The sequence below is a fragment of the Malania oleifera genome, chromosome 11 (assembly GCF_029873635.1).
Source record: "Malania oleifera isolate guangnan ecotype guangnan chromosome 11, ASM2987363v1, whole genome shotgun sequence".
NCBI lineage: Eukaryota > Viridiplantae > Streptophyta > Magnoliopsida > Santalales > Ximeniaceae > Malania > Malania oleifera.
In genome coordinates this window covers 22,212,953-22,238,550 of record NC_080427.1, presented here as the reverse complement: position 1 = coordinate 22,238,550, position 25,598 = coordinate 22,212,953, and the positions used below count along the sequence as shown (strand labels likewise).

The 25,598-nt window shown below is 33.9% G+C and overlaps 1 protein-coding gene across 1 annotated transcript; it reads right to left on the bottom strand.

The window, feature by feature from the left end:
• Nucleotides 1-20,419: 20,419 nt before the first annotated feature.
• LOC131168134 (pentatricopeptide repeat-containing protein At4g02750-like) lies at nt 20,420-22,774 on the bottom strand. The gene is made up of 2 exons (XM_058127369.1): nt 22,657-22,774; nt 20,420-22,582 (listed from the first exon to the last, which is right to left on the bottom strand). Exon 2 carries the CDS (start codon nt 22,528-22,530, stop codon nt 21,205-21,207), a length of 1,326 nt encoding a protein of 441 aa, XP_057983352.1. The 5' UTR covers nt 22,531-22,582; nt 22,657-22,774; the 3' UTR covers nt 20,420-21,204.
• Nucleotides 22,775-25,598: the final 2,824 nt, after the last annotated feature.

Here is a 25,598-nt window from a genome sequence, read left to right as displayed (position 1 = left end):
TGATTAACTCCATGTGAGTATAATGGTCTTAAATGACATATAAACGATGAAACTTGCATGGGTGACGTGTTTTTGAGTCGTGTGCATTGAATATGAACGAGCTTGTGTGAAATTCAGTTATGTTCTTGTATGTGAAGTGGTATAGTTATGTTACATATGCATTGATTTCATGATCACTGGAGTTTATAGTTGTAGATACCACCCTGAGATTCATTCACGTCATTTGCTAGAGACTAGCAAAACGTTAGTTGGGGGGTGCGATTACGTGCCGAAACTGCGTAATTGGACGCTTAACCCGAGCTTTACCGTTTATATTTTTAATTAAATGTCAAAATTTATTTAATATTTTAATAAAGTGTCAAAATCATCATTCTTGAATTTTATTGCACTATTTATGAGAATTTGGTAATTTTTTGTTGCAGGAAAATTCCCGGGAATCAAAACCAACATCTGTTCGTATTTTGTACATAACTTTTCTATCCGAGCTCCGATTGAGACGATTAAAATTTTTGGAGAAAGAGGAAAGAATTATCTACAACGTTTGTGTTTTGAGTTTTGTGAGATACGGGTTCCAGAAGAACAGAATTTGCAATGAACATAGAATGAAAAAAATAAAAAAATATAGCAATTCGGGTTTCCTATTCGGGTCTAGGGCTTTCCCCCCTATCCTATTTAACCCTTCTCTTTCTCTTCCTACATAGGCAGCCCCCATGAATCCCCATTCTCCTCTTTTCCTTCTTCTTCTTCTTCTTCTTCTTCTTTAGTTTGTTTTTTTTGTTCTTTTCAATTCTGCTTCTCTCCTCTTGTCTCTCTTCCTTCCCTTTGTTTTTCCTCCCTCACTCTCCCCCTTTCCTCTATTTCTCTTGGCCTCCTTTGCCCTCTTGCAGTACGGCCAGCCTCCTCCACCATCTTCAGCAGTCCCCAAGCACAGCAGAACACTAGCCGACTCCATAAAGCACAGCAGCAACTTCTCCAGCACAGCAACAACGTCATGACTCCGTGGATTTGTTTCTCTCTCTCTCTCTCTCTCTTTTCCTTTCTTTCTTTCTTTTATTTACTTTTCTTTGAATCTTGGAATATTGAAGAAATTTTAGTTTTTTTTAATGTTATTGGAGTTTTCTTTCTTTTTATTTAAGTTGAGTAATGTTGAGTATTTCATTATTGTTAAATTAATCTCTTTGTTTATCTAATTGATAGTTATTTTAATTTGCATTCTTGATTCGTGTTAAAGATCCGATTTTTATTGCGCACGTATGTGTTGATTGAGTTTCCATAGTGTGTCTTTAATTCCATGATTAATGTCACCATTTTTAATTAGAGCGTGTTTCGATGTTTCCTTAGGTAGATTAGAGTTTCCATTCTTGCATGTTTTAGTTCCATGTTTTAGGTTTCCCATTTTTATTAATGCGTGACCCAATGTTTCTTTAAGTAAACTAGGATTTCTATTCTTGTTTCTTTTATTTAATACATGTTAGTTTTAGGGTTTTTAAATTACGTGTCATCTAATTCGGCAAAAGTAAAATTGAACAACTCTTGAAAAACCTGAATCTGAACCGAGTTCAGTGCATTTTTAGTTTCGATTGGAAGAACGTAAAATCTAAGATTAAAACGCATTCCTTGAGGAGACGATCTAGCCCTTGGGCTTAATATTACACGATAGAACTCCTATACTTGGGATAGCTTCCGAGCTACTTATTTTTCGAGTGAGTCATGACACAACACAGTATTCAGCATAAGAATCATCACATGCATCATTAATAGAATTATCATGATATTCAACAGATGATTTATCATTTGACATATCACAACATTTAATGTAAGAATCATCAATTGAGCTTGAGTTAAAATCATATATCTCTTTTTTTGTTAATGCAACTTCCCTATCATTGACCACTTCCTGAGTGATGGTCTCATTCTCCCAAGATTTTCCATAGTTTCTTTCGAGTTCATCCTAGATTTCATTTGCACTCATGCAAGCTATGATCTCATGAAAAATGATAGATTTTAATGCACAATATAATAAATCCATGGCAATTGAATTTTCATGCATCAAATTAATAACATTTTTATTCAAGCAAAAACGAATTCCCTTGACAATCACCTGTCAGGCCCTCATTTCAAATGATTTTAAAAATATGCTCATTTTTATTTTTCAGTGGGTGTAGTTAACACCTTAAAACAATGGAGAACTAGTAGGTGACCATCCCTCCCCGAATGGGGATACAACAATGTGAGTCACCCCGATCTTTAGCAAAAATATTTAAGTCAATGCTACGAGGCTCTGATACCAATTGTTGGAATTGGTGTACTCTCAAGAGGGGGGTGAATTGGGTATTTAAAAATTTTTCTTAGGTTAAACTAGATTCCACAAGCAATATTACACAAACCTAGGATCTTTCTATGTAATCACAAACTCAATCAAATATTCAAACAATAAACATAAACATACAGCTGCAAAAAGCAAATTGCGAAAAATAAAACTAACACTAGATATGTTATTGGGGTTCGACCAATACTGCCTACATCTCTGCCTCAAGCTCACAAGCAAGAGAATTCCATTATGGCTTACTTAACAGGTGGAGCGGCACCTAATACAACACCTTGACTAGATGGTGCACCTACCTTTCCTAACCGGGTCAAAGCCAATCCGGGACTTTTCACAGTGCAAGTCTCCCTCTTCTGACCACAAGTCGGGAATACAATAAATATAATAATTTAAGCACAATCAACATGTACAATTATAGTGCTTCTATAATAAGCAAATATGTACCAATGTGCTCAAATAATAATCAATGCACTCACAAGTAATTGTATTTATGCTCAGGTGAGATTGGTCAAGTAAAAATATCAACTCACAACAATTTGTGTATATCAATGTGCATGTGTGTGTGAGTAAGACCTTTGATTCAAGATATTATAATTAACAAATAATCAAAGGAATTTGGGAAACCTAAGACAATTTTCTCAACAAATATTTTTCAATATAATGCCCAATAAAGATTAGGATAAAAGCTTGCAAAAATATTTTATATATATATCAATTAAAATATGCAAGCTTTAGATACTTGCAATGAAGATGCAAGATCTTAAGAAAATCTAGAGTTTTCCTAATCAATATTTAACAATATAAAATACTATGGAAAAAAAACTCTCTAAGCTAACTCTTAAAAAATAATTTTCAAAAGATTATGCAAGAAGAAAGTTCTATGCTTGAAAATGGATGGAAATATGCACAATACTCAAAAGTTCAAACTCCCTTTCAAGTTGAAATTTATTTTCAAAACAAAGAGTATGAACAAATGATTCTCCTCAAGAATCGTTTTTCAAATCAAAGAGTGAGGAGAGTAAGAAAATATATTTTAAAATATTGAAAGTGTTGGCCTTACAAGACTTAAAATCTTGTTTTGATGATAACAAATAAGATAAACTTAACAAATTTGGTTAAGTTCTGATATTTCTGGACTCAAGTATGTGAATACAAAGTCAAATGCTCATGAGGATCATTCAAAGTTTATACTTCAAACAAAGATGTCCTAATAAAGTTTGAAAATCATGAGAGCATGGATGCTAAAGAGGACTTCCTAAAAAGCTTAAAGAATATTGAAGCTTGAAGACAAAATGGAGCCAAAAAAAGGCAAAGCAAGAGAGCCTAAAGAAAAGCATGAAGACGTAAGAGCTTAGAATATCAATAGTCATAAGAAGTCTTTATGTAAGTACTTTGTATTTAAATATCTTATGGAAATATGATAAAAGAACTTCTAGGGTTAATTATGGACTTAGAGACCTTATTTCAAAACCCGAAAAATGTTTTACAAGAAATCAAAGCAAGAAAGCAAAAAGGATTTTTGAAACCAAAAATGAAAATACTGAAGTTAGTCTACCTAGACGACTGAAGTGTACCCTCAGAAGTCTGAAGATGCATGCTTAGATGACTTAAGTTTTACTTCAAATGTTTGAAGAAGTTCTTCAGAAGGCTGAAGAATTAGTTCAGTCAACTGAAGATTTATTTGTTGAAACATAGAACAGGTAGAACACCCTCAGAAGATTGAACCATCAATTGAGTTGTTTAAGCTAGGACTTCAGAAGTCTGAACCTATAGTTTAGTCACCTAACCCTATGTCCAGACTATAACTTTCAGTGCTTTAAGAAACATCAAAAGACTGAACCTGATTGTTCAATTGTCTAAACATTGTTAACGGTAAAAAAATTTAAATGTTTTGAAATTCAAACAATGGTTTCTTGTGCCCCAAATTTTCTTAAATCCTGGAAGACACTCCACATTGGGCAACACAAAATTACTTTCAGTAGCTTATAAATACATGATTTTTCAAATCAAATTAAAAAATCAAAAGAAAGAACAAAAGAATTGAAAAATCTATTTTTAAGTTGAAAGCTATCTTGCTGCTCTCTCTTGCTCAAATCTTTGTTCAAATGAAGTGCTGAACTTCTGAAGTGTTGATCCATCCTACTTCTAAGTTCTGAGTTGCTAATTCTTATCTAGAAGGAACTCAGTGATAAATTCTCTTGAGCTTCATTGTATTTCATATTGATATTTAATATTGAAGTACATAGCCATTGAATTTGTACTAATATGCTCTTTGTTAGAGTGTTCTTATACACAGCTATTGTTTCTTGATGATTCTAGGTTGTTAGATCATTGACCAAGTGTGGGGTATCACTTGCAGAGGTGCAGCTCTAGCCTATTGAAGGAGTGACCGAGCGTGGGGTATCGCTTGGAAAGGCGTTGCTCTAACCTACTTGAGGAGTCTTTGAGTGTGGGGTATCGATTGTAAAAGTTTTATTCCACCCGGAAAAGAACGACATAGTGGAATCCTTGGGTGGTTTTGGCCAAAGGTGAGGACGTAGGCTAGGGATAAGCCAAACCTTGTAAAAAACGTGGTGTCACTCTCTTTCCCTATACTCTTTAATTTTTAGCATATATTAACTGTGTGGTTGTGTTTTATTTTTAATCATAAAAACTACATAGATTAGATATTAAATAAACTAAAGCTTAATTTGTTTTTGGGAATTTGCGAAAACCGTAAGGGAGTACGTTGATTGGTTCAACACCTAAGACTTATTAACTGAAATTTTATTTAAGGTCTAAGTTTTTGGAAAGGGTGTTGGATTACATATTGAGCATCATATTGAAAAATTAAATCCATCAATATAGGGCTTAAATCAATCATATACACGGGGCTACAAAAAAAACTGAAAATTGCCAATGTCCTGCATATTGTATTTTGTGATTGTTTACTTTGAGTTATTAAAGTGCTGAATCTTGAAAGCATTGTTGGAATCAATCTAACTTGTGTATATTGTTTTGATCATTTTGTTTGAATTGAATTGCTAGAAGAATATCTAAAAATCTACAAAGTATTCAAGTTACCATACTTAGACTTATTTATAAAGGTTTATAACTTAATTTATTTTCCGTTAAACTTGTGATTATAAACCAATTTTGTTTGTGCTGTGTTGAAGTATTGGTTTGTGGATTGATTGTCCAAATAAGGTTTGGTTGCGTGTTTGCTAGATTAACATGAGGTTAAGAATTCACGAAAGGAATTAAAAGAAATTTTAATAATCTAATTCACCCCCTCTCTTGGGATAACTCCTTAACTTTCAATTGGTATCAGAGCGGGGTTATTGCAAATCTTAATTAGTAGCTATATAAAGATCTTGATGGCACATATAGGAGTAGCTCGCTTTGGAGAGAGTCAATCCTCAACTAGGCCTCCCATCTTTTGTGGTTTAAATTATACATTTTGGAAACAACGTATTAGAATTTATCTTCAAACAATGGATTGGAAGGCTTGGAAGGTTGTCACACATGGTGACTTAATTCCTACAAAACTTGTAGATGGAAAAGAAGTACCCAAAGAAGAAAAATACATGACCGACAATGACCATAAGATGATGCAAGTAAACTCTAATGCCATGAATGCACTACATTGTGCCTTAGATGATAATGAGTTTAATAAGGTCATGGCATGCAAGTCAGCCAAAGAAATTTGGAATAAACTTGAGGTAACCAATGAAGGTACCATAGATGTTAGAGAGAATGAGTCAAGTGACCAAAAGGTTGCTTGCTATATGGCATGGGATAATGATAATGATTCCTACAATGAGTCATCTAATGAATCCAATGATAAAAGTATGTCTTCTTATGAAGAACTTCAAAATGAATTATTCAAGGTTCATAGGATCTTAGTTAATGTGACTAAACAATACACATCATTGAAAAACAAGAATGAATGTGTAATGAAAGAATTAGAATCTTTAAAACTTGCTGAAAGAGAAAAGGATTCAAAAATCAATAAACTAGAAAGCAAAAATGAAGAGGTAATAAAAGAGCTAGAAGATTTAAAGTCCAAAACTTCTATGGATAAAGAGAAAGACATATATATTTCTGAATTAGAAAGTAAAATCAGCAAGGTGTCTCAGAACCAAGAAAAGGTGCAAGAAAAGTATAAAAATACTCAAGACATAGAAATCAGTGATCTTAAAGGAAAAATTGAAGATCAAGCAAAAATAATTTACAATTTCATAAGAGGAAAAGAAAACTTTGATAGAATGATAGGTGCACAAAGAATGTCTTTAAATAAAGAGGGCATAGGGTTCAATGGAATTGAAAATACAAAGAAAAAGAACCTCTATATGAGGTACTTTACGAAAGCATCCAAAAAACTATCCTAGCACCTCTTCGAGTGCCTATACTCACACTATATGCTACCTATGTAAAAAAAAGAGATATATAAAGTTTGAATGTCCATTAAAGAGGAAAGATGTTAAAATTAAACAAGTTTGGAAAGTAAAAGAAACATCTCTTGTTAAACCATCTGGACCCAAAAAAGAATGGGTATCAAGATGAAAGACTAATTCATAAACTAATGACACAAAAGATACTTAGATTAGTTATTCCCCTTACAAATTAAGAAATCTACTTAATCCAAATCAAGGATATTAAACTAGTTGAAATGAAAAATATCAAAGAAGAGTTTAAGAGCTCATTGACAATTATATCATTAAAACAAATACAAACAAAAATGGAATTGTTGGCCAAAATCATAGGATGATTTGTACATGGCTTAACTTTCTAAGGTTTGGAAAGCAATATGAAATGAAATAAAATAAAAAAAACAAAATCTAATGCAAAATTGAGCTTATTGCATGAGAACTTTAATTAAGAAAAAATATTTGAGCAAAGCGAGAGGTAGTTAAGTTGAATGAGAAATACTTGAGAAACATGAGAAACAATTTGAGCACAATGCACAAATAATTGTAATATGCTCCATGCTTATATGATATGCTATGCTAAAATGCTGGCATGTATGATTTTTATATTGCCAAAGGCATGATATTGACTTGACTCATATTGAGAATTTATGGCTCACTATACATTGCAAATTTGAGCATGAAATTATTGAGCATGGTTATAAAACATGAATCTTGCCATGATAAGATATTAGCATTGGTATTTATGAGTATGATAATTGATACTTGAGCATGATAGCATATTTGTATCCATGAGCACGTGATGATATTGATGTATGAGTATGAGATTAATTCTTGATCATATCAGTTTACATGCTAAATAATGAATCACTTTATATATCTCTTGCATGATTGACTAATGGATAAACATAAGCATGTTATGACAAATGATATTGAAATAATATTGGTACTATTCTTGATATTGGTATCCATAAGCACTTAACATGAAAATAATTTCTTTTAGAGTATGGCATGATAAATTTAAAAATATAATTGGTATCTTTGTGAATACATAGTTTTCAATTGGTATTACAAATGAAAATCTGAATTTATTGAATATGAGATACATTTCATTCATGGGGAGTTAAACTTGTTAAATAATGTTATTATGATGGCAATCATTGAAAATTATGATGTACAATCTGTTGTATTTTCTCATGCTACTTTAGATCTTGTTGTCTATCTTTTTATGCATGATGAATGCAAACTTTTCTTTATGGTTATTCAATGCCTTACTATTTATATTTTTCTTGATATTTAACTCTTTTTTATTGATTCCAAAAAGGGGAGAAATTTTTGGCAAAAATTGAGCATGACACTTCATGCTTAAGTTGTATCTTGATCTTGAATGATATGATTATTGATATATGAGCATGATATTAAAATTAATATTGACCTTGATCTTGATATTACAAATATTTTTAAGATGATGCTAATTGTAAGGGGGAGCCTTTTTAAGGCTTACTCAATTTTTTGCTTCTTATTTGTCATCATAAAAAAAAGGGGAGATTGTTGGCCTTATAAGACTTAAAATCTTGTTTTGATGATAACAAATAAGATGAACTTAACATATTTGATTAAGTGATAATATTTCAGGACTCAAGTATGTGAATACAAAGTCAAATGCTCATGAGGATCATTCAAAACTTATACTTCAAAGAAAGATGTCCTAATAAGCTTGAAGATCATGAGAGCATGGATGTTAAAGAGAACTTGCTAAAAATCTCAAAGAATATTGAGGCTTAAAGACAAGATGGAGCCAAAGAAAGACAAAGTAAGAGAGCCTAAAGAAAAGTATGAAGACTTAAGAGTTTAGAATGTCAAAAGTCATAAGAAGTCTTTATGTAAGTACTTCGTATTTAATATCTTATGAAAATATGATGAAAGCTCTTCTAGGATTATTAATGGACTTAGAGACCTTATTTCAAAGCCTGAAAAGTGTTTTATAAGAAATCAAAGCAAGAGACCAAAACAGATTTTGAAAACCAAAAAATGAAAATTCTTAAGTTGGTTTGCCCAGACGACTAAGGTGTACCCTCAGAAGTCTGAAGATGCACGCTCCGACGACTGAAGTTTTACTTCAGACGTCTAAAGAATTTATTCAAAAGACTAAAGAATTGGTTCAGTCAACTGAAGATTTATTTATTGAAACACATAACAGGAAGAACACCCTTAGAAGACTGAACTCTCAGTTTAGTTGTTTAAGTTCAGTTGTCTAAACTGGGACTTTAAAAGTCTGAACCTACAGTTCAGTCGTCTAACCCTATGTTCAGACTATAATTTTCAGTGCTTTAAGGAACATTCGAAAACTGAACCTAATAGTTCAGTCGTCTAAACACTATTAACGATAAAAAATTTTAAATGTTTTAAAATTCAAATAATGGTTTCTTGTGCCCCAAATTTTCTGAAAACTTGGAAGACACTCCAAGTAACCTTGGGCAACACGAAATTACTTTCAGTAGCTTATAAATACATGGCTTTCCAAATCAAATTAAAAAATCAAAAGAAAGAACAAAAGAATTGAAAAATCTATTTGTAAGCTGAAAGTTATCTTACTGCACTCTTTTGCTCAAATCTTTGCTCAACTAAAGTGCTAAATTTCTAAAGTACTGATCCATCCCACTTCTAAGTTCTTAGTTGCTAATTCTTATTTAGAAGGAACTCAGTGATAAATTCCCTTGAACTTCATTGTATTTCATATTGATATTTAATATTGAAGTACATAGCCATTGAATTTGTACTAATATGCTCATTGTGAGAGTGTTCTTATACACAACTATTGTTTCTTATTTCTTGACGATTCCAGGTTGTTAGATCATTGACCAAGTGTGGGGTATCACTTGGAGAGGTGCAGGTCTAGCCTATTGAAGGAGTGACCGAGCGTGGGGTATCGCTTGGAGAGGCGTTGCTCTAACCTACTTGAGGAGTGTTTGAGCGTGGGGTATCGATTGTAAAAGTTTTTTCCGCCTGGAAAGGAACGACACAGTGGAATCCTTGGGTGTTATTGGCCAAAGGTGAGGATGTAGGCTGGGGATTAGCCAAACCTCGTAAAAAACATGGTGTCACTCTCTTTCCCTATTCTTTTTAATTTTCAGCATATATTAACTGTGTGGTTGTGTTTTATTTTTAATCATAAACACTACATAGATTAGATATTAAATAAACTAAAACTTAATTTGTTTTTGGGAACTTGCGAAAACCGCAAGGGAGTACGTTGATTGGTTCAACACCTAAGACTTATTAACTGAAATTTTATTTAAGGTCTAAGTTTTTGGAAAGAGTGTTGGATTACATATTGAGCATCATATTGAAAAATTAAATCCATCAATATAGGGTTTACCTATTCTCTTTAATTTTCAGCATATATTAAATGTGTGGTTGTGTTTTATTTTTAATCATAAATACTATGTAGAATAGATATTAAATAAACTAATACTTAATTTAATTTTGGGAATTTGCAGAAATTGAAAGGAAGTACGTTAGTTGATCAATACAAATTTCAGGAACTGTAAGGGAGTACATTGATTGATTCAACACCCAATACTTATTAACTGAAAGTTTATTTAAGGTCTAAGTTCTTGGAAAGAGTGTTGGATTACATATTGAGCATCATATTAAGAAATTAAATCCATCAATACAGGGCTTAAATCAATCATATACACAGGGTTACAAACAAAGGTGAAAATTGCCAAAGTGTTGCATATTGCATTTTGTGATTAATTACTTTGAGTTATTAAAGTGCTGAAGCTTGAAAGCATTGTTGGAATCAATCTAACTTGTGTACATTGTTTTGATCATTTTGGTGTAATTGAATTGCTAGAAGAATATCTGAAAATCTACAAAGTATTCAAGTTACCATACTTAGACTTATTTATAAAGGTTTATAACTTAATTAATTTTCCGCTCAACTTGTGATTATAAACAAATTTTTTTTGTGTTGTGTTTAAGTATTGGTTTGTGGATTGATTGTCCAAATAAGGTTTGGTTGTGTGATTGCTAGATTAACAAGAGGTTGAGAATTGATGAAAGGTATTAAAATAAATTTTAATAATCCAATTTACCCCTTTCTTGGAACAACTCCTTAACTTTTAGAAAGAATTTGTTCAAAATGAGTAGTATGAGCAAAGAGAATTTCAAAGAATTTTGTGGCTAATGATTTTCCTAATCCATGCTAGTCAAACCAAATGAGGGAGTATATATAGACATTCCAAAATATATAACCGTTCGGGACTCATTCTGTATTTTTGGAAAAGTTTAAATAATGTTAATGAAAAATAAACCTTATTTTACCTCAGTAAAAATTCGCAATCTGAGAGTTTTCAGTCGACCGTACTAAGGGTTCAGTCGACCACTTTATGAGCTTCGGTCAACCATGGCATTTTTGAACTGAGGTTTCGGTCGACCGTATTAAGGTGATTTTGAATCCTCTAAGGTTCGGTCGACCAGAGCATGTTCGGTTGACCAAATTCAGGGGTTCGGTCAACCAGGTCAAATTTGAACTAAGATTTCGATTAACTAGGGTGTTGGGAATTCCCGACGTGTCAATTCGATCGACCGTGGATGGTCTGTTCAAAAATTGTCAGTTGACTGTTCGAAATCAAATTGTTGTCTTCTGTACGATTCGGTTGATCGAATCTTTTATACAATATACATTTGGTTGATTGAGGCTTAAGTTCCTTAGTCAACAGTGCTTCGGACGACCAGTGCATTATAACTAGGTCGATTCGGTTGACCAAGACCCTTTAAGTGTTCATTTTAGGTCCTGATTTTGCATTAAAGGTTATCCATGTTCACATAGCTATAACCTTTTGAGTTATTGGGGACTTTTCATATAATGTGTGGGGACCTAAGGTCAATCTATGGTCATTGAGCTTATTAGAAAAATTCATCCTCGATCGACCGAAGGGTGCCCTACGGTCATTTGGTTCCCTATGGTTATGTTGAGGATAAATACATATCACGCATATGATGCAGTTGTTACAGACCAAATAATGAAAAAAATATATATATACAATTAAAATAAATATCTTCTTCTTTTGCTCTTGACTTTTCATGGAATCAACCACAATAATGTGCTTTAAGTCCTTTATGGCTTCCACTTCACTTTCATGTGTGTGATTTGAATAATTAACCTATTCAAGTACTTAGGCACACACCAATGAAAGGAGTAATGAGATTTGGAAAGAAGGGTAAGCTTAGCCCTAGGTATATTGGGTCGTTTGAGGTATTGGAAAGGATCACTCCAGTTGCCTACAGGTTAACGTTACCCCCAACGTTATCCAAAATACACAATGTATTTCATGTGTCTATATTGAAGAAATACATCACATATCCATCGCATATAACAAGTGAAAGTTGAGGTGTAGTCCCAAGATGGGGGGTGAATTGGGTTTAAAATTTTTTTAAAAAATCTTTTTATGAATTCTTAATGTCTTTTAATTCCTTCAATGAATTCTTAACTTTTTGTTGATTTAGCAATCATACAAAAACTTCGTTATTTTTATTCAATACTCAACCACACAATTAATCAAAAACTTAATTAACCAATCAATCAATCAAACCAATCAACCACAATATATTCAACCAAGATATGAGATTCAGCTTTTATACAAGTTTAAGCTTTTACAACCCTGTGTATGTTTGTAAGTCCTGTAAATAATGAAATTTGATTTTGCTATCGCAATATGATGTACAATATAAAACCCAACACTTTTTTTTCAAAAGCTTAGACTTTAAATAAACTTTCAGTTAAAGAGTCTTTGGGTGTTAACCAATCAACGTACTCCCTTATAGTTTACAAAAATTATTGACCAACCAACGTACTCCCTTTCAATTTTCGCAAGCCCAAAAAAAAATTAATTTTCAGCTTATTTAATTTCCAAACTATGTAGTATATATGGTCAAGAATTTAAATCATCCACGCAGTTTACTAGTATGCTGAAAAATAAAGAGTAAGGGAAAGAGAGGGAGACCAAAGTTTTTATGAGGTTCGGCTTATCCCCAACCTACATTCTCACCTTAGGCAAACCACCTAAGGATTCCACTATACATGCTCCTTTCTGTGCGGAACAAAATCGTTATAAGCAATATCCTACCCTCAAACACTCCTTCACTAGGCTAGAACAACGCCTCTCCAAGCAATACCTCACGCTTGGGCACTCTTTCAATAGGCTAGAATAATCATCTCTCCAAGCGATACCCCATGCTTGGTCAATGATCCAACAACATGGAATCATCACGATCTACAAAAAAAAGGTTGAGAAACTGTGTACAAAGAAATACCCTCATATAGGGCGGATTAGTACAATTTCAAACTATATACTTCAATCAAAAATATCAACAAGAAAATAAGATTGAAGCTCAAGATATGATTTCACCAAGTTTCTTCTCTTAGATGAGATTCAGTGGTTCAGAATTCAGAGACGAATCACTAGTTGCTTTAGAATTATCACAGCAATTCGACTTAGCAAGGTTGAGCAAGAGAGAGCTTTGAGAGTATGTGAGAGTTTTAGCTTTAGAATAGGTTTTCAAATGTTTGGTGATGTTTGATTTCACAAACCATGTATTTATAGGCTTAGAAAAGTAATTTCGTGTTGCCCAAGGTTACTTGGAGTGTCCCCCAAGATTTTACAAAATTTGGGGCGCAAGAAACTTAATTTTAAAATTTAAAACTTTTAAATTTTTTAATTGTTAACAGTGTTCAGACGTTTGAGGAGTCGAGCTCAGACATCTAAGGTACTTTAAAACTCTAAAAAACTCTTCTTGACAGAGGGTTAGATGTATAAGGTTCTCACTTCAGTCATCTGGACCTCTACTGCCTCTTCAGGATTTTGGAAAAAAAAATCTTTAGAAGATTGGACTAAATCTCCAGTCGTATAAAGAAATTCTTCAGACGTCTGAGGTTTTATCTTCAGTCGTCTGGGCAGACAAATTTTAGTTTTTCCCGAGGTTTTCAAAATAAAGTCTCTAAGTTCATAACCCCTAAAGAGCTTCAAAAATATTCTCATATGATATTCCAAAATTTAAGTACTTACATCATACATCCTATAGCCCTTAATACTCTAAGCTTTAAGTCTTCCAAGGTATGGCTTTGAGTTCCTTTTGACTTGAGCTTTAGATATCTTCATGCTTTCATTATATTGTTGTTACTTGAGCTTTTTTTGGATCACTTTATATCTGAATATGACTTGATTAGACCTTTAGTGATCTTGAGCTTGCATTTATACTTTCTTTTGAACTTTGTATTTAAATATTCCTACAACATCACCACTTTACCAACATATGTCAATCCATCCTTCATTTGTTATCATCAAAACAAGATTTGAAAGCTTTGTTAGGCCAACAATAAGTTATAAGGTACTAGAGAGTGAAGATACACTATCATATGAAGAAATGTCAGCTCAGATCCTAGATCATAAATAACAAGAACTACGCACTAAGAAAATCCCACTAGTAAAAGTACTCTGAAGGAACCATGCAGTTGAGAAAGTTTCGTGGGAGCTGGAGGAGGAAATGCGTCAGAAGTACCCACATCTATTTGATGGGGCCCTGCATTAGCCAGAAAAGGTAATAGTTCAGGTAAGTATTCGTTGTATGTAAGTAGGTTTTGTGCAGGTTAAGTAGTTTGGGTGTTTTTAATTGTATATTTGCATATAATAGTTTGAGTTTTGAGTGGTTTTGGGAGAGCTTTGTTTTAGTTATTGTAATCTCCTAGAATCATAAATGTAACCAAGGTATTCCTTCGCCAAAAGTGAGCGTAATTAATAAAATTTTAGTGATTTTCTCCAAAAGTTAGTATAAGTACTAAATGACAAATTTCAAGTACAAAAGTTTTATAAGGAGAGGAGATTGTAGAGACTCAGAAAATAATAATAAGTCAGAAAAATGAGAAATTGGTTTGGTGCAAGGTCAAACCATCGACGGTTTTGCAGGAGCTCAGAAAATCGTCGATGGTTTTAGGGAAACCGTCGACGGTTTCCCCTGTGCCAGCAACCTTATATAAAGGGTTTAAGTTCATTTTAATTGTTAAAAATCAAACTCTCTCTCTCTTTCTCCTCTCTCTCCCTTTGATTTCTTTCCCGATACAAGCCCAAATCAGCTAATAAACCTCATTTTGAGATCCCGGCGACGATTCTCTGCGGTTTCGTAAATCAGACATTTTAGGGACCACTCCAAAACTTAGGTAAGGAAACTGTTTTTGACGTTTAGTTAGTTATTTGAATGTATGGGTTTGGGGAATGTTAAATGGTTGTTATTTTAGGGTTGAGTTGATTAATTATGGATACAAGGCTTTGTGTGAGCGCCACACGCACAATTTTGGGATCCCTACAGGCATAACTCCAGAAAACAAGTAAGGGAAATAAGTTATGTTAGTTATTTTAGAAAATTGTACTCATTAAAATATAGCATGCGATTATAGGATTATAGAGTATGATTGTCTGGATGATACAAAGTATGAAAGTTATGGGTATGGAAATTATAGTTTTACATATATACACGTATTTTGGGAAAAATTCTGGTATTTGAGATTCAGATAAACCCTAGAGATGAGTATATTATTATTTTACAGCAGAGAATTATAATTTAGCTTATATAGCAGGGAAATGCAGTTTTCCATATAGATTATTATATTATGAATATCACTCAAATTTTGTGACATGAGAAATGATAGTTTTAAATACATAATTTATACACAGTATTTTACAGACCCATGAAATTACAATTTATTTAGAACTATCATATATAGTTCATACATGAAAAGCAAGGTGTAGTCCCTAGAGGGGGGTGAATTGAGTTTTAAAATTTCTTTTAATTCCTTTTAAGAATCCTTAAACTTCCTTTATTTCTTTTAATCAATTTTTGACTTGTTTGTTACAAGAACATAGTTTCTTTTATACAATCAACACAACTATGTAAACATCCAAGTAACCAAACCAATTATCCACAATTTGAAAGCAAACAACCAAACCAAGATTAAAATACACAGCACTTAGGTAATATAAGAACTTAATATGGTTGTTTATTTATATAAGTCTTGTGGATATGAATTTGAACCAATCCCTGTCTTCAACATGATTTTCAACAAACCATTCATAAACACACTTCTTCCCAATGTTCAACTTTTAAATAAACTTTTAGTTTAATAAGTTAAGGATGATCAACCAACGTAGTCCCTTTTGGTTTCTGCAATCAATACTAATCAAACCAAAACAAATTATCGTCCAGTCTATTTAACAACCAAACACTCAGAATTTAGAGATTTATAAAGCATCCACGCAATTCATAAATTTTGCTGAAAAATAAAGAGTAGGGAAGAAAGAGTGAGACTGAGATTTTTACGAGGTTCGGCTTATACCTAGCCTATGTCCTCGCCTTTGGTAAACTACCAAAGGATTCACTAAACTTATTCTTTTACCAGGAGAAACAAACATTTACACACTTTTTCAGTAGGCTAGAGCCGGCCTCTCCAAACGATATCCCCTCGTTCGGTCACTCCTTAATTAGGTTAGAACCCGCCTCTCTAAGCAATATCCCCTTACTTAACCAACGATCCAAACAATCATTGGAATCATCAATTTACAAGATACAAATCGAATATTTGTGTACAAAGAATTTGCTCGTCAAAGAACTGATTAGTACAACAATTCAAAAACTAATATACTTCAAAGTAAATTCACAATACGAAATTCAGATTGAAGCTCTAGAAATTTTTCACCGTTTGATTCTTTCTATAAATGAAAGAATTGATAGTTGAAGCACAATATTGGTGAGAAACCAGCAAGACTTTAGTAGACTTCGTGCCAATTTACAGCAAGATGTAAGCAATAGAGAGCTTTTGCAATTTCAAAATGCTTGAGAGAGAGTTTGATTATTGAATTAATTTCTTGGTATTCTCTTGGTTTTTTTAACCAATGTAACTTGAGGATATTTATAAATGTAGAAAGGTTTCTAACTTGATCCCCAAGTTTACTTGGAGTAGGGTCCAAGTTTTATATTAATTTAAGCCTTAAATAATTTAAATTTCAAAAATATGTCCATTGATTATTTTGAAATTTTTCGCGAGCCAGACGACTGTGTGCTCACAAGATGTAAGCAATAGAGAGCTTTTGCAATTTCAAAATGCTTGAGAGAGAGTTTGATTATTGAATTGATTTCTTGGTATTCTCTTGGTTTTTTTAATCAATGTAACTTGAGGGTATTTATAAATGTAGAAAGGTTTCTAACTTGATCCCCAAGTTTACTTGGAGTAGGGTCCAAGTTTTATATTAATTTAAGCCTTAAATAATTTAAATTTCAAAAATATGTCCATTTTTTATTTTGAAATTTTTCGCAAGCCAGACGACTGTGTGCTCACTGGAAGTTGCCTGTCCAAGTATTTCAAGTATAATTTTTACAACCAATAAGGTGGCAGTCGCCTGTCATTAGGGTGGTAGTCATCTGTCATTGAATAACTCAATTTTTAAAACATTTAGAAAAGTGGCAGTCGGCTGGAAAAACACACCCAGTCATCTTAGTTGTCACTGGCAGTCATCTGTCAAGCTTCTATCTTACTTAGTTAAGGTCCTTTAATGTGTCAGTCATCTGTCTACAACAAACAGTCGTCTGTTAACCAGTTATTTCTCATTTTAAGACATTTTTAATTTCTCTTTTCATTGCTTAATTTATCTTGGAATATTAACTTGTTTAACTTTGAAAAGATGTTCCAAGACATAAACTACGGTCTCTAAATCTCTTTTCCTAATGAGCTTCAAAATGAAAAATCATATTTGAATCATATTTGAAGTACTTACAAAGTTTGTCCTAAAGACTCATTTGATTCTTCTTTGTATTGAGTTTGCTGAACTTCAATGATCATGAATTTGATGTGAGCTTTCAATTCTTTATGTCTCTTGATCTTTCATCACTAATTCAGACTTTGAGCTTCATTGATCTTTGAGCTTTCATTCTTGAAACTTTTTCTTTAATGTCAATGCTCTTATGATCTTCAAGTTCTAATTCATGCCTCAAGTTTGATATAATCATCCTTATTTGAAGTACAAGCTTTCATGAATTCTTTAACCTTACATTCATCATTGAGTCTTGAAAATACATTACTTAAACAAAGTATGTTAAGTTCTACTTGTTTGTTAGTATCAAAATAGGATATTAAGGGATATTAAGCCTTGTAAGGCCAACAATACATAATCATAGTATTACAGCTTGTACAGATTCATAGTATTACAGTTTTATACAAATTCATAGTATTGCAGTTTTATATCGAACCATGATATTATAGATTTTTACCGAACCATGATGTTACATATTTATATAGAATCATAATATTACAGATTTATACAGAACCATGATATTACAGATTTATACAAAATCATGGTATTACAGTTTATACAAAATTAGGGTATTACAGTTTATACAAAATCATGATAACACAGTAATATTTATAAATAGTATTATATAGTAACAGAACCCTAATGAACTAGAGATTTATAGAGAGCATGGTACCGTTGCTATGCGGTTATAGTAGTGTAGCCACACTTTCAGATAAAGTCTTGGTAAATCAGTCAATTGGGCCAGAGAAGAGTAGAGGATCCCACGGTAGTCCGAACCAGGCTGGGTAGGTTAATCGTACTCACAATTACAGTTACAGTTATAGATACAGATACAGTTTGACCTAACCTGGTAGGCCAGCAACAGTTAAATCTAACCTACAGGCCGCACAACCCGATCATGTGGGGTTAATTCATGATTACAGTTATCTATCTAGGGAAAGTATGTTCAAATAGAAAATGTGTATCGTAAATAGTATAGGTGTGAATTATGTTTATATATAATATAAAAAGATGCCTTTTCAGTTACTGTTGAATTAATAGCTATGTTTTGATTATATAAAACTTATCTACCACACACTAATATTAACTTATTCCCACTTATAGAGAGGTGTTTAACCCCAAGAATTCAAATATTTCAGGAGATCCAAACAGACAAGTGAAGCGAGCTCCAAGGTAAAGGATTGCCCTAGTTTTGGGGTAAAAGTTTGAGCTGCGAGAGGTGTTTTGTATAATCCCTAAGACATATGATGATTTTTGGGAATATATGTATAGTTATGTATTGATGAATGACTAGAACTCTAGTATTTTATATGGATTTTAGGTACTTTACGTTTTACGTTGTATAGATAGTATGTATTTATGGACAAGTAAATCTCCAGTACCCCACTTTGGTACCAGGTTGACTTTGTTGATATGTTGTGGTATCAGAGTTTACTACATGGAATTAAAATATAGCAGAATTTTTGGGTCGTGACAGAGTATACAACCATGGCAGAAATCAGCAAAGAGATGATTTGGCTACATGGTTTGTTGATAGAGTTGAGTTTCAAGCAGGTGAAGAGTATTTTGCATAATGACAGTTAGAGCGTCATACACTTGGCGAAAAATTCAGCATTTCATTCAAAGATTAAGCACATAAGACTCCGCTATCACTTCATCAGATCTCTTCTAGATGAAGGGGTATTAGCAGTTGAGAAAATCCTTGGCAGCAAAAACCCGGCAAACATGTTAACAAAGACAGTGACTAGAGAGAAATTGGAATTATGCTCAAATTCAGTGGGTCTCCTAGATCTACTAAAATCTTCCAGAAGATGATCACTACATGAGTACCCCAGCAAAGAGGTGCAAGCACTCTCACAAAGGGGTGCAGTCGCCTAGATACTAGGGCGAGGACACAGTGTTACAACACTAGAGCAACCGACATTTGGTTGTCCCCACATGTTTGGAGGGGGTGATTTGTTGGCCCACACATGTGGATGCAATAAATGTGAGGAAGTCAAATATTGTAGTCTCCCCATGAATCACGCATGATCCATCATGATTATTTTTTGGCAGTGTCTCCTCTGCAGTCAAGATTTGCAGCTTGCAGTAGTTGGCTAATTAAATACTGCTGTCTCTGTGTCTCCTCTCTTTGTTATAAAATAGGTTGTGCCGTAAAGGGAAACTATGATAGACATACACAAGTGTAATTAATAGTGCAAATAGCAAGTGAACTATGTTGTGTTTGAGAGGCAGAGAGGTTGAGCTGAGAGTTAAATTTGAGGGTGTTACTCCTCCTCCATTGTATTTCCTATTGATATACTGAGACTCCCTCCCTCTCTCCTGTAGACGTAGGTCAAGTTTGGTTGAACCACATAATTCTTGTGTTCCTTATGATTGCTTGCCTGTGTTTGTGACCATCCACAATCCCCAACATAAACTACACTGAAAGAAATTTGCAAAAATTGTCCACCATAGAGAAACACATTTCTAAATAACACTAAAGCCATCAAAAATTGAAAGCTTATAACATAGACTCATCATTTGCATAGCAATCATAAAAACAAAGACATGGATACTCAATTATGAATAATCACGAACAATCATGAAAAAATCAACAAAAATATGTAGCCATTACCCTGTTATGGTCCCACCACAAGGAGTCTTAAAAGGACGTTCTGGAGTCTGGATACAAGCCTGAAACAACCAAAAGAGAATATCCATAGCCTATGTATAGAGATAGCAGTTAGCTGCAAGCCTTACTTTTATCCCTATTTTACCTCTAAAACCATTGCAATATGTCAAAATGCGATATAAAAAACTGTTAAAGAGGAACAATATTTATGCATGTAAAATACATTCTCATACAATTACCTATAGTACAAAATTTCAAATAAGAATCATGTCTACTATTTTGAGCACATTACTTTTTGAACCTTTTTCTTCATACTATAATTTGCAATTCTTTGGATAGATAACCAAAAACTGGTACAATAGAATAAGTAAAAAACAAATGAAAGAAAAGGGACAAAGAGGGTAAGGTTATAGCTACAAAAGCTCTTTCAAGTGATGGTTGTCAGCACTAGATTGGACTTTGAATCTCAGTGATCATGGCAGGCATAGTTCTCATTTAATGTTTGATTGCTGGTATAAGTCACAATTTATACTTTTCTGCCTTTTCTTCCACCCATTGTTCAAGAATGAGTGGCTTTGATTTTGTTTTCATGGCATAAGGCTTAAAGAATACACATATTCCGATATCCAAACAAATGGTAAGACGTGCATCTAAACAGCTGAAATTGGGCCGGATCTTATTCAAAGTATTAATTTTGGTTACTCCTGCTTCTTGCTGCTTTTCTATTCTAAAGCAGTCTACTTGATAACCTTCATCCCAGATATAATTTGTAGTCACAAACATCATGATAGCAGCAAACCCATATTTAAGAGTTCCAAAAGGAGGTCTGCTTGGATTTCCATTAACATATCTTCCAATGCAGGAACTTGTACCCCCCAAGGATGCCCATCTTTTCTGTAATCTGTGAGCCTGCTTATGTTCAGGTAAATTACTGGAGTTTTCATTTCCCTAAGCACATGCTCCAGAGCCCTCATCTTAGTCTCCTTGAACTTAAACTATAGCACACTCTGACATATCATTAAATAACAACTTTAAGGTTGGGTAAATGCAGTCAGATTCTGGATGAGTTTCATCTCTACTAGCAAATAAATGTATCCTTCCCTTTATCTCAACCCAACTACAGCCCAACTCCTTTGCTTCTTGTTCTCTCATCTGTTTCCTAATCTCACGAACTTCCTTGCCTCTCCCATCTGCTGCATAAATATCACTAACAATTAAGTGTGCACTTGAATTGTAAGGTTCAAGTTTCAAATTTTGGCTAGCAGCATAAACACCCAATTCTAGATCACCCCAAATCTTACATCCATTCAGCAATGTCCTCCAAAATATGGGTGTAGGTTCAAATGGCATTTCCAATATAACGTCAGTTGCTTCTTTAAGTGATCCAGAACGCGCAAGGAGGTCGACCAAGCAGGCATAGTGCTCAGGTCCGGGGGGAATCCCGTAATCCTTCTCCATACTGTAAAAATACCTCTTCCCTTCTTCTACAAACCCATGTCGGCTGCAACCAAGTAAAACTCCCATAAAACTGATACTGTCAGGCAGAAACCGAGCTTTCTGCATCTGATGGAAAACCATGATGGCCTCTCTACCATAACCATGCTGTCCATAACCCATGATCATAGAATTCCAAGTGACAGTATCACGTACATGCAAGCTCACAAAAACACGCTTTGCACAATAGAAGCTTCCAGATTTTATGAAAGTTGAAATGGTTGAGTTTCCAATAGGAGTGTTGCACTCAAATCCTCTCTTAAGCAGCTGAGAATAAAGCTGTTGGCTCACTGAAAACATGGCTAAATCTGCAGAAGCCGCCAAAGCACTGGTAAATGAATGTGAAGTCGGTTCAACTCCTGCTGATAACATTTCTTTAAAGAGATTCAAAGATTCCGCGGCCAACCCATTATGTTGAAAACCTGAAATTATAGACGACCAAGAAACTGAATTAGGCTCCGGAATTTGCTTAAACAAGCACCACGCATCTTCAATCTTCGATGCTCGAGATAACCCAGTAATGATAGCTGTCCAAGCCACAACATCTTTATGTGGCATGACCACAAACAGCTTCAACGCTATATCTGTCTTTCCCTCCTGCGCGTAACCCATTACCATGGTATTCCAAGAAACAGCATTTCTCTCAGGCATTCTGTCAAACACGTCTCTTGCGTGCGAAATCCTATGGTTTTCGACATACCCTCTTATCATGACATTCCAAGAAACAGTATCTCGGTGAGTCATCAGTTCAAATATTCTTCTAGCATAATCAATCTCTCCCTTTTGTGAGTAATCCAAAATTCTCTTCGTCTCTTCCACCATTTCTTCATTCTTTATACGGGGATTGAAGGTATCCACAACAGACACTACATGCCTGAAATGAAGGTACTTAATAATGGGATTATACATCGGTAGAAATCTTACGTTTAACTTGGGTAGAAATCTTACGTTTAACTTGGGTAGCGGGGTGACCATCTTCTGTAGTTGGCTGCTCCATTATTTTTTCAAGCCACATTCTCACTCATTTATAGGTTATCTGGAACGGTGGACAGTGAAATGCACCAACCCAGTACACTCGGCTACTCCGGATAAAATATTAGGTGCATCAAATATTCATTGAAGTTAATATAATTTCATCATGTATATATATATATATTTAATTAAATTAAGTAATTATATTTATATTTTACATACATGATCGAATTATGTTAATTCCAATATACACCTACATTTTGAGCTGCGATGTGAGAGAAAGGAAAATGCTTAGCCCGTGCATAACCACGTCACGAGTCAATTTTGTTTAAGGCATTATACGTGCGCTTGTTTCGTGTGTGTGAAATGGATTATTATAATATAAATACTAGTATGGATGTATTTACTTTAAAGGTATTTTTTTCCTTGTGTAAAAATTGGAGTATGACTCAAACAGTTTGATGTTTCCCAATGTCAGAGTTAGATTAGCATACACAACTCTTTTAAGGGAGGGTGAGTATTTACCAATATTATAAAACTCATCAGTCATTGTAATCATATTTAACCCACTTGCCTCTCTGGCTAGATATATGTTGCTTGCAAAGGTGTTGCTTAATGAATTACGTTGATTCAATGTTAACCACGTGCTTGTCATTACTTTCATGAATTGCTTACTACTTCTGTTTACATTTCATTCAACTGTTATGAATGTGTTATGTTGGTAAACTACGGTAAAATTTGGCTAACTAGTTAAGCAAGAGTCCTTTATAACTAGTACTGCACGACCCTTTACAAAGGTGTGAAATACTAGGCCTTGTGACAGTTGGTATCAAAGCTATGTTATGTACTACGTGAATTAAGTTGGCTTCAATGTGAGTGTATTAAGCATTGGTAAGAGACCATACCGACCAATATCAAAAGAATTGAAGTGCTAGAGGCACAAGCTAAGATAGGCAACAATGTGGTTGTAGAGATGGCCCAACCTATTGAACTTGTTGATGATATGAAGAGATCACAAAAGCATCATAGAGTTCTATGGTGAAAATGTTAGAGGTCCTCTACCACAAAGTAGGGACCTTGCTAGCTCAAATGGCAGATCTAACTGTGAAGGCAAACTTGATGGTTTTTACTATGAGAAACTTGAACACTCTTGAGTTTAGTAAGTCCAAGGTTCTAAAACCCAAAATTTTTAGGGGTGCTTGTGATGCCAAGGAGTTAGAAAACTTTTTGTTTAATATAAACAACACTTTCACACAATGAAGATGGACTCAAAACAAATGAAACTAAATAATGCAACCATGTACTCGGTTAGAGACGTTAAATTGTGGTGGCATACAAGTATAATAAAATTGAAAATTGATACTATTGTCATTGATTGTTAGGTAGACTTGAAAAGAAAGTCCAAGGTCAATTGTTTCTTGTGAATGTTAAGTATAATTCAAAATGCAAACTGAGAGACCTTAAGCACAAGGGGTCAATCAAAGGGATTGTGAAACAATGTTTTGCTTTGATGTTGGAGATTTGGGACATGTCAAAGAACGACAAGTTGCTTTATTTTCTAAAGGGTTTGAAATAGTGGGCAAAAACAAAACTTCATAGACAAAGAGTTCAAGACGTGTTTACCACATAAGTAACTGTAGAATGCTTAATTAACTATGTTGCTGAGAATCCCACCACATCCAAAGAGGCATGGGTGGAAATGATGGAAAGTTTTTCAATAAGGGCAAATCCAAAAATGGGGGAGATGACAGTAAGGCATCAACTTCAAAAGAAATTTCGTCATCTTGATCATTGAACAAACACAACGGTAAGGGTAAGATGACTTGCTTCTTATGTCAAAGCCCTCACAAAGTTGCAGAGTACTTGAATAAGTCATCATTCAATGTCATACAAGCTTCCATTATGGAGAAGACACACAAGATGATGAGGATGGGGAGGATACCCCGAGGATGGGTGCAATACAGCTAATGAACATATTGGGAAGTAGAAGAAAGAATCAAAAGTTACATAGGGAAAAGGGTCAATGTTTGTTGACTTAAGAATCAATGGGAAAAGCACCTGTGCTATGGTTAATACTTGGGCTACCCATAACTTTGTTTCATAAGAATAAGTGAAGAGACTCAACTTATTAGTGGACAAGGAATTAGAACGCATGAAAGTCGTTAACTTGGTAGCTTAGCCTACTTTAGGAGCAGCTAAGTAAGCCATTATGAAGCTTGGAAAATAGATAGGACATGTGAATTTCACAGTTGTGCTACTAGATGACGTTCATGTCTATCTTTGAATGGAATTCCTAAGGGAAATTAAGGTGGTACTGATGCTATTTATTGGTTGCTTTTGTCTTATGGGATACCACCCTTACATGGTGTAACCCATTGCAAAAACAAATGTGACAGTGAGAAGTTCCTTTCTGCCATGCAACATAAGAAAGGATTAAGGAGGGGTGAACAGACCTATCTAGCCATGGTAGTGGCAGGTGAATAACTACAAAAAAAGCAAGTGCCTACAACCATCCAAGTTGTGTTAGATGAGTATACAATTATGATGATAAAGAAGTTTCCAAACAACTTGCCCTCAACATATGGCTTGGTGCATGATGTAGGATGGGTATGGTCAACCCTCACGCAAGCACACACACTTGAACACTTTGATTTAAGAATTCAATTAACAAAACATAAACACCATAAATTATGCGACGATTCACTTATTGTAAGATTTTTGAAAAGGTGTATGATTTTGTCCAGAAATCAAACCCCAAGTGTTCCTTATCAAGGAATCAAGCTTTTATGCGGAAATATGTTAATTTCAAAGTCAAGATTGCAAGTTCTAAGTTAACAAATTAATATTCTTACAGTTGATATTAGCTTGCAAGTGACAATATTGAAATCTAAGGATTAAAATGGGTTTCTCAAATATGG

Excerpts from the sequence above, each read along its gene's own strand:
- LOC131168134 (XM_058127369.1), bottom strand. The coding sequence starts at position 22,530 with ATGGTGGAAGAGACGAAGAGAATTTTGGATTACTCACAAAAGGGAGAG.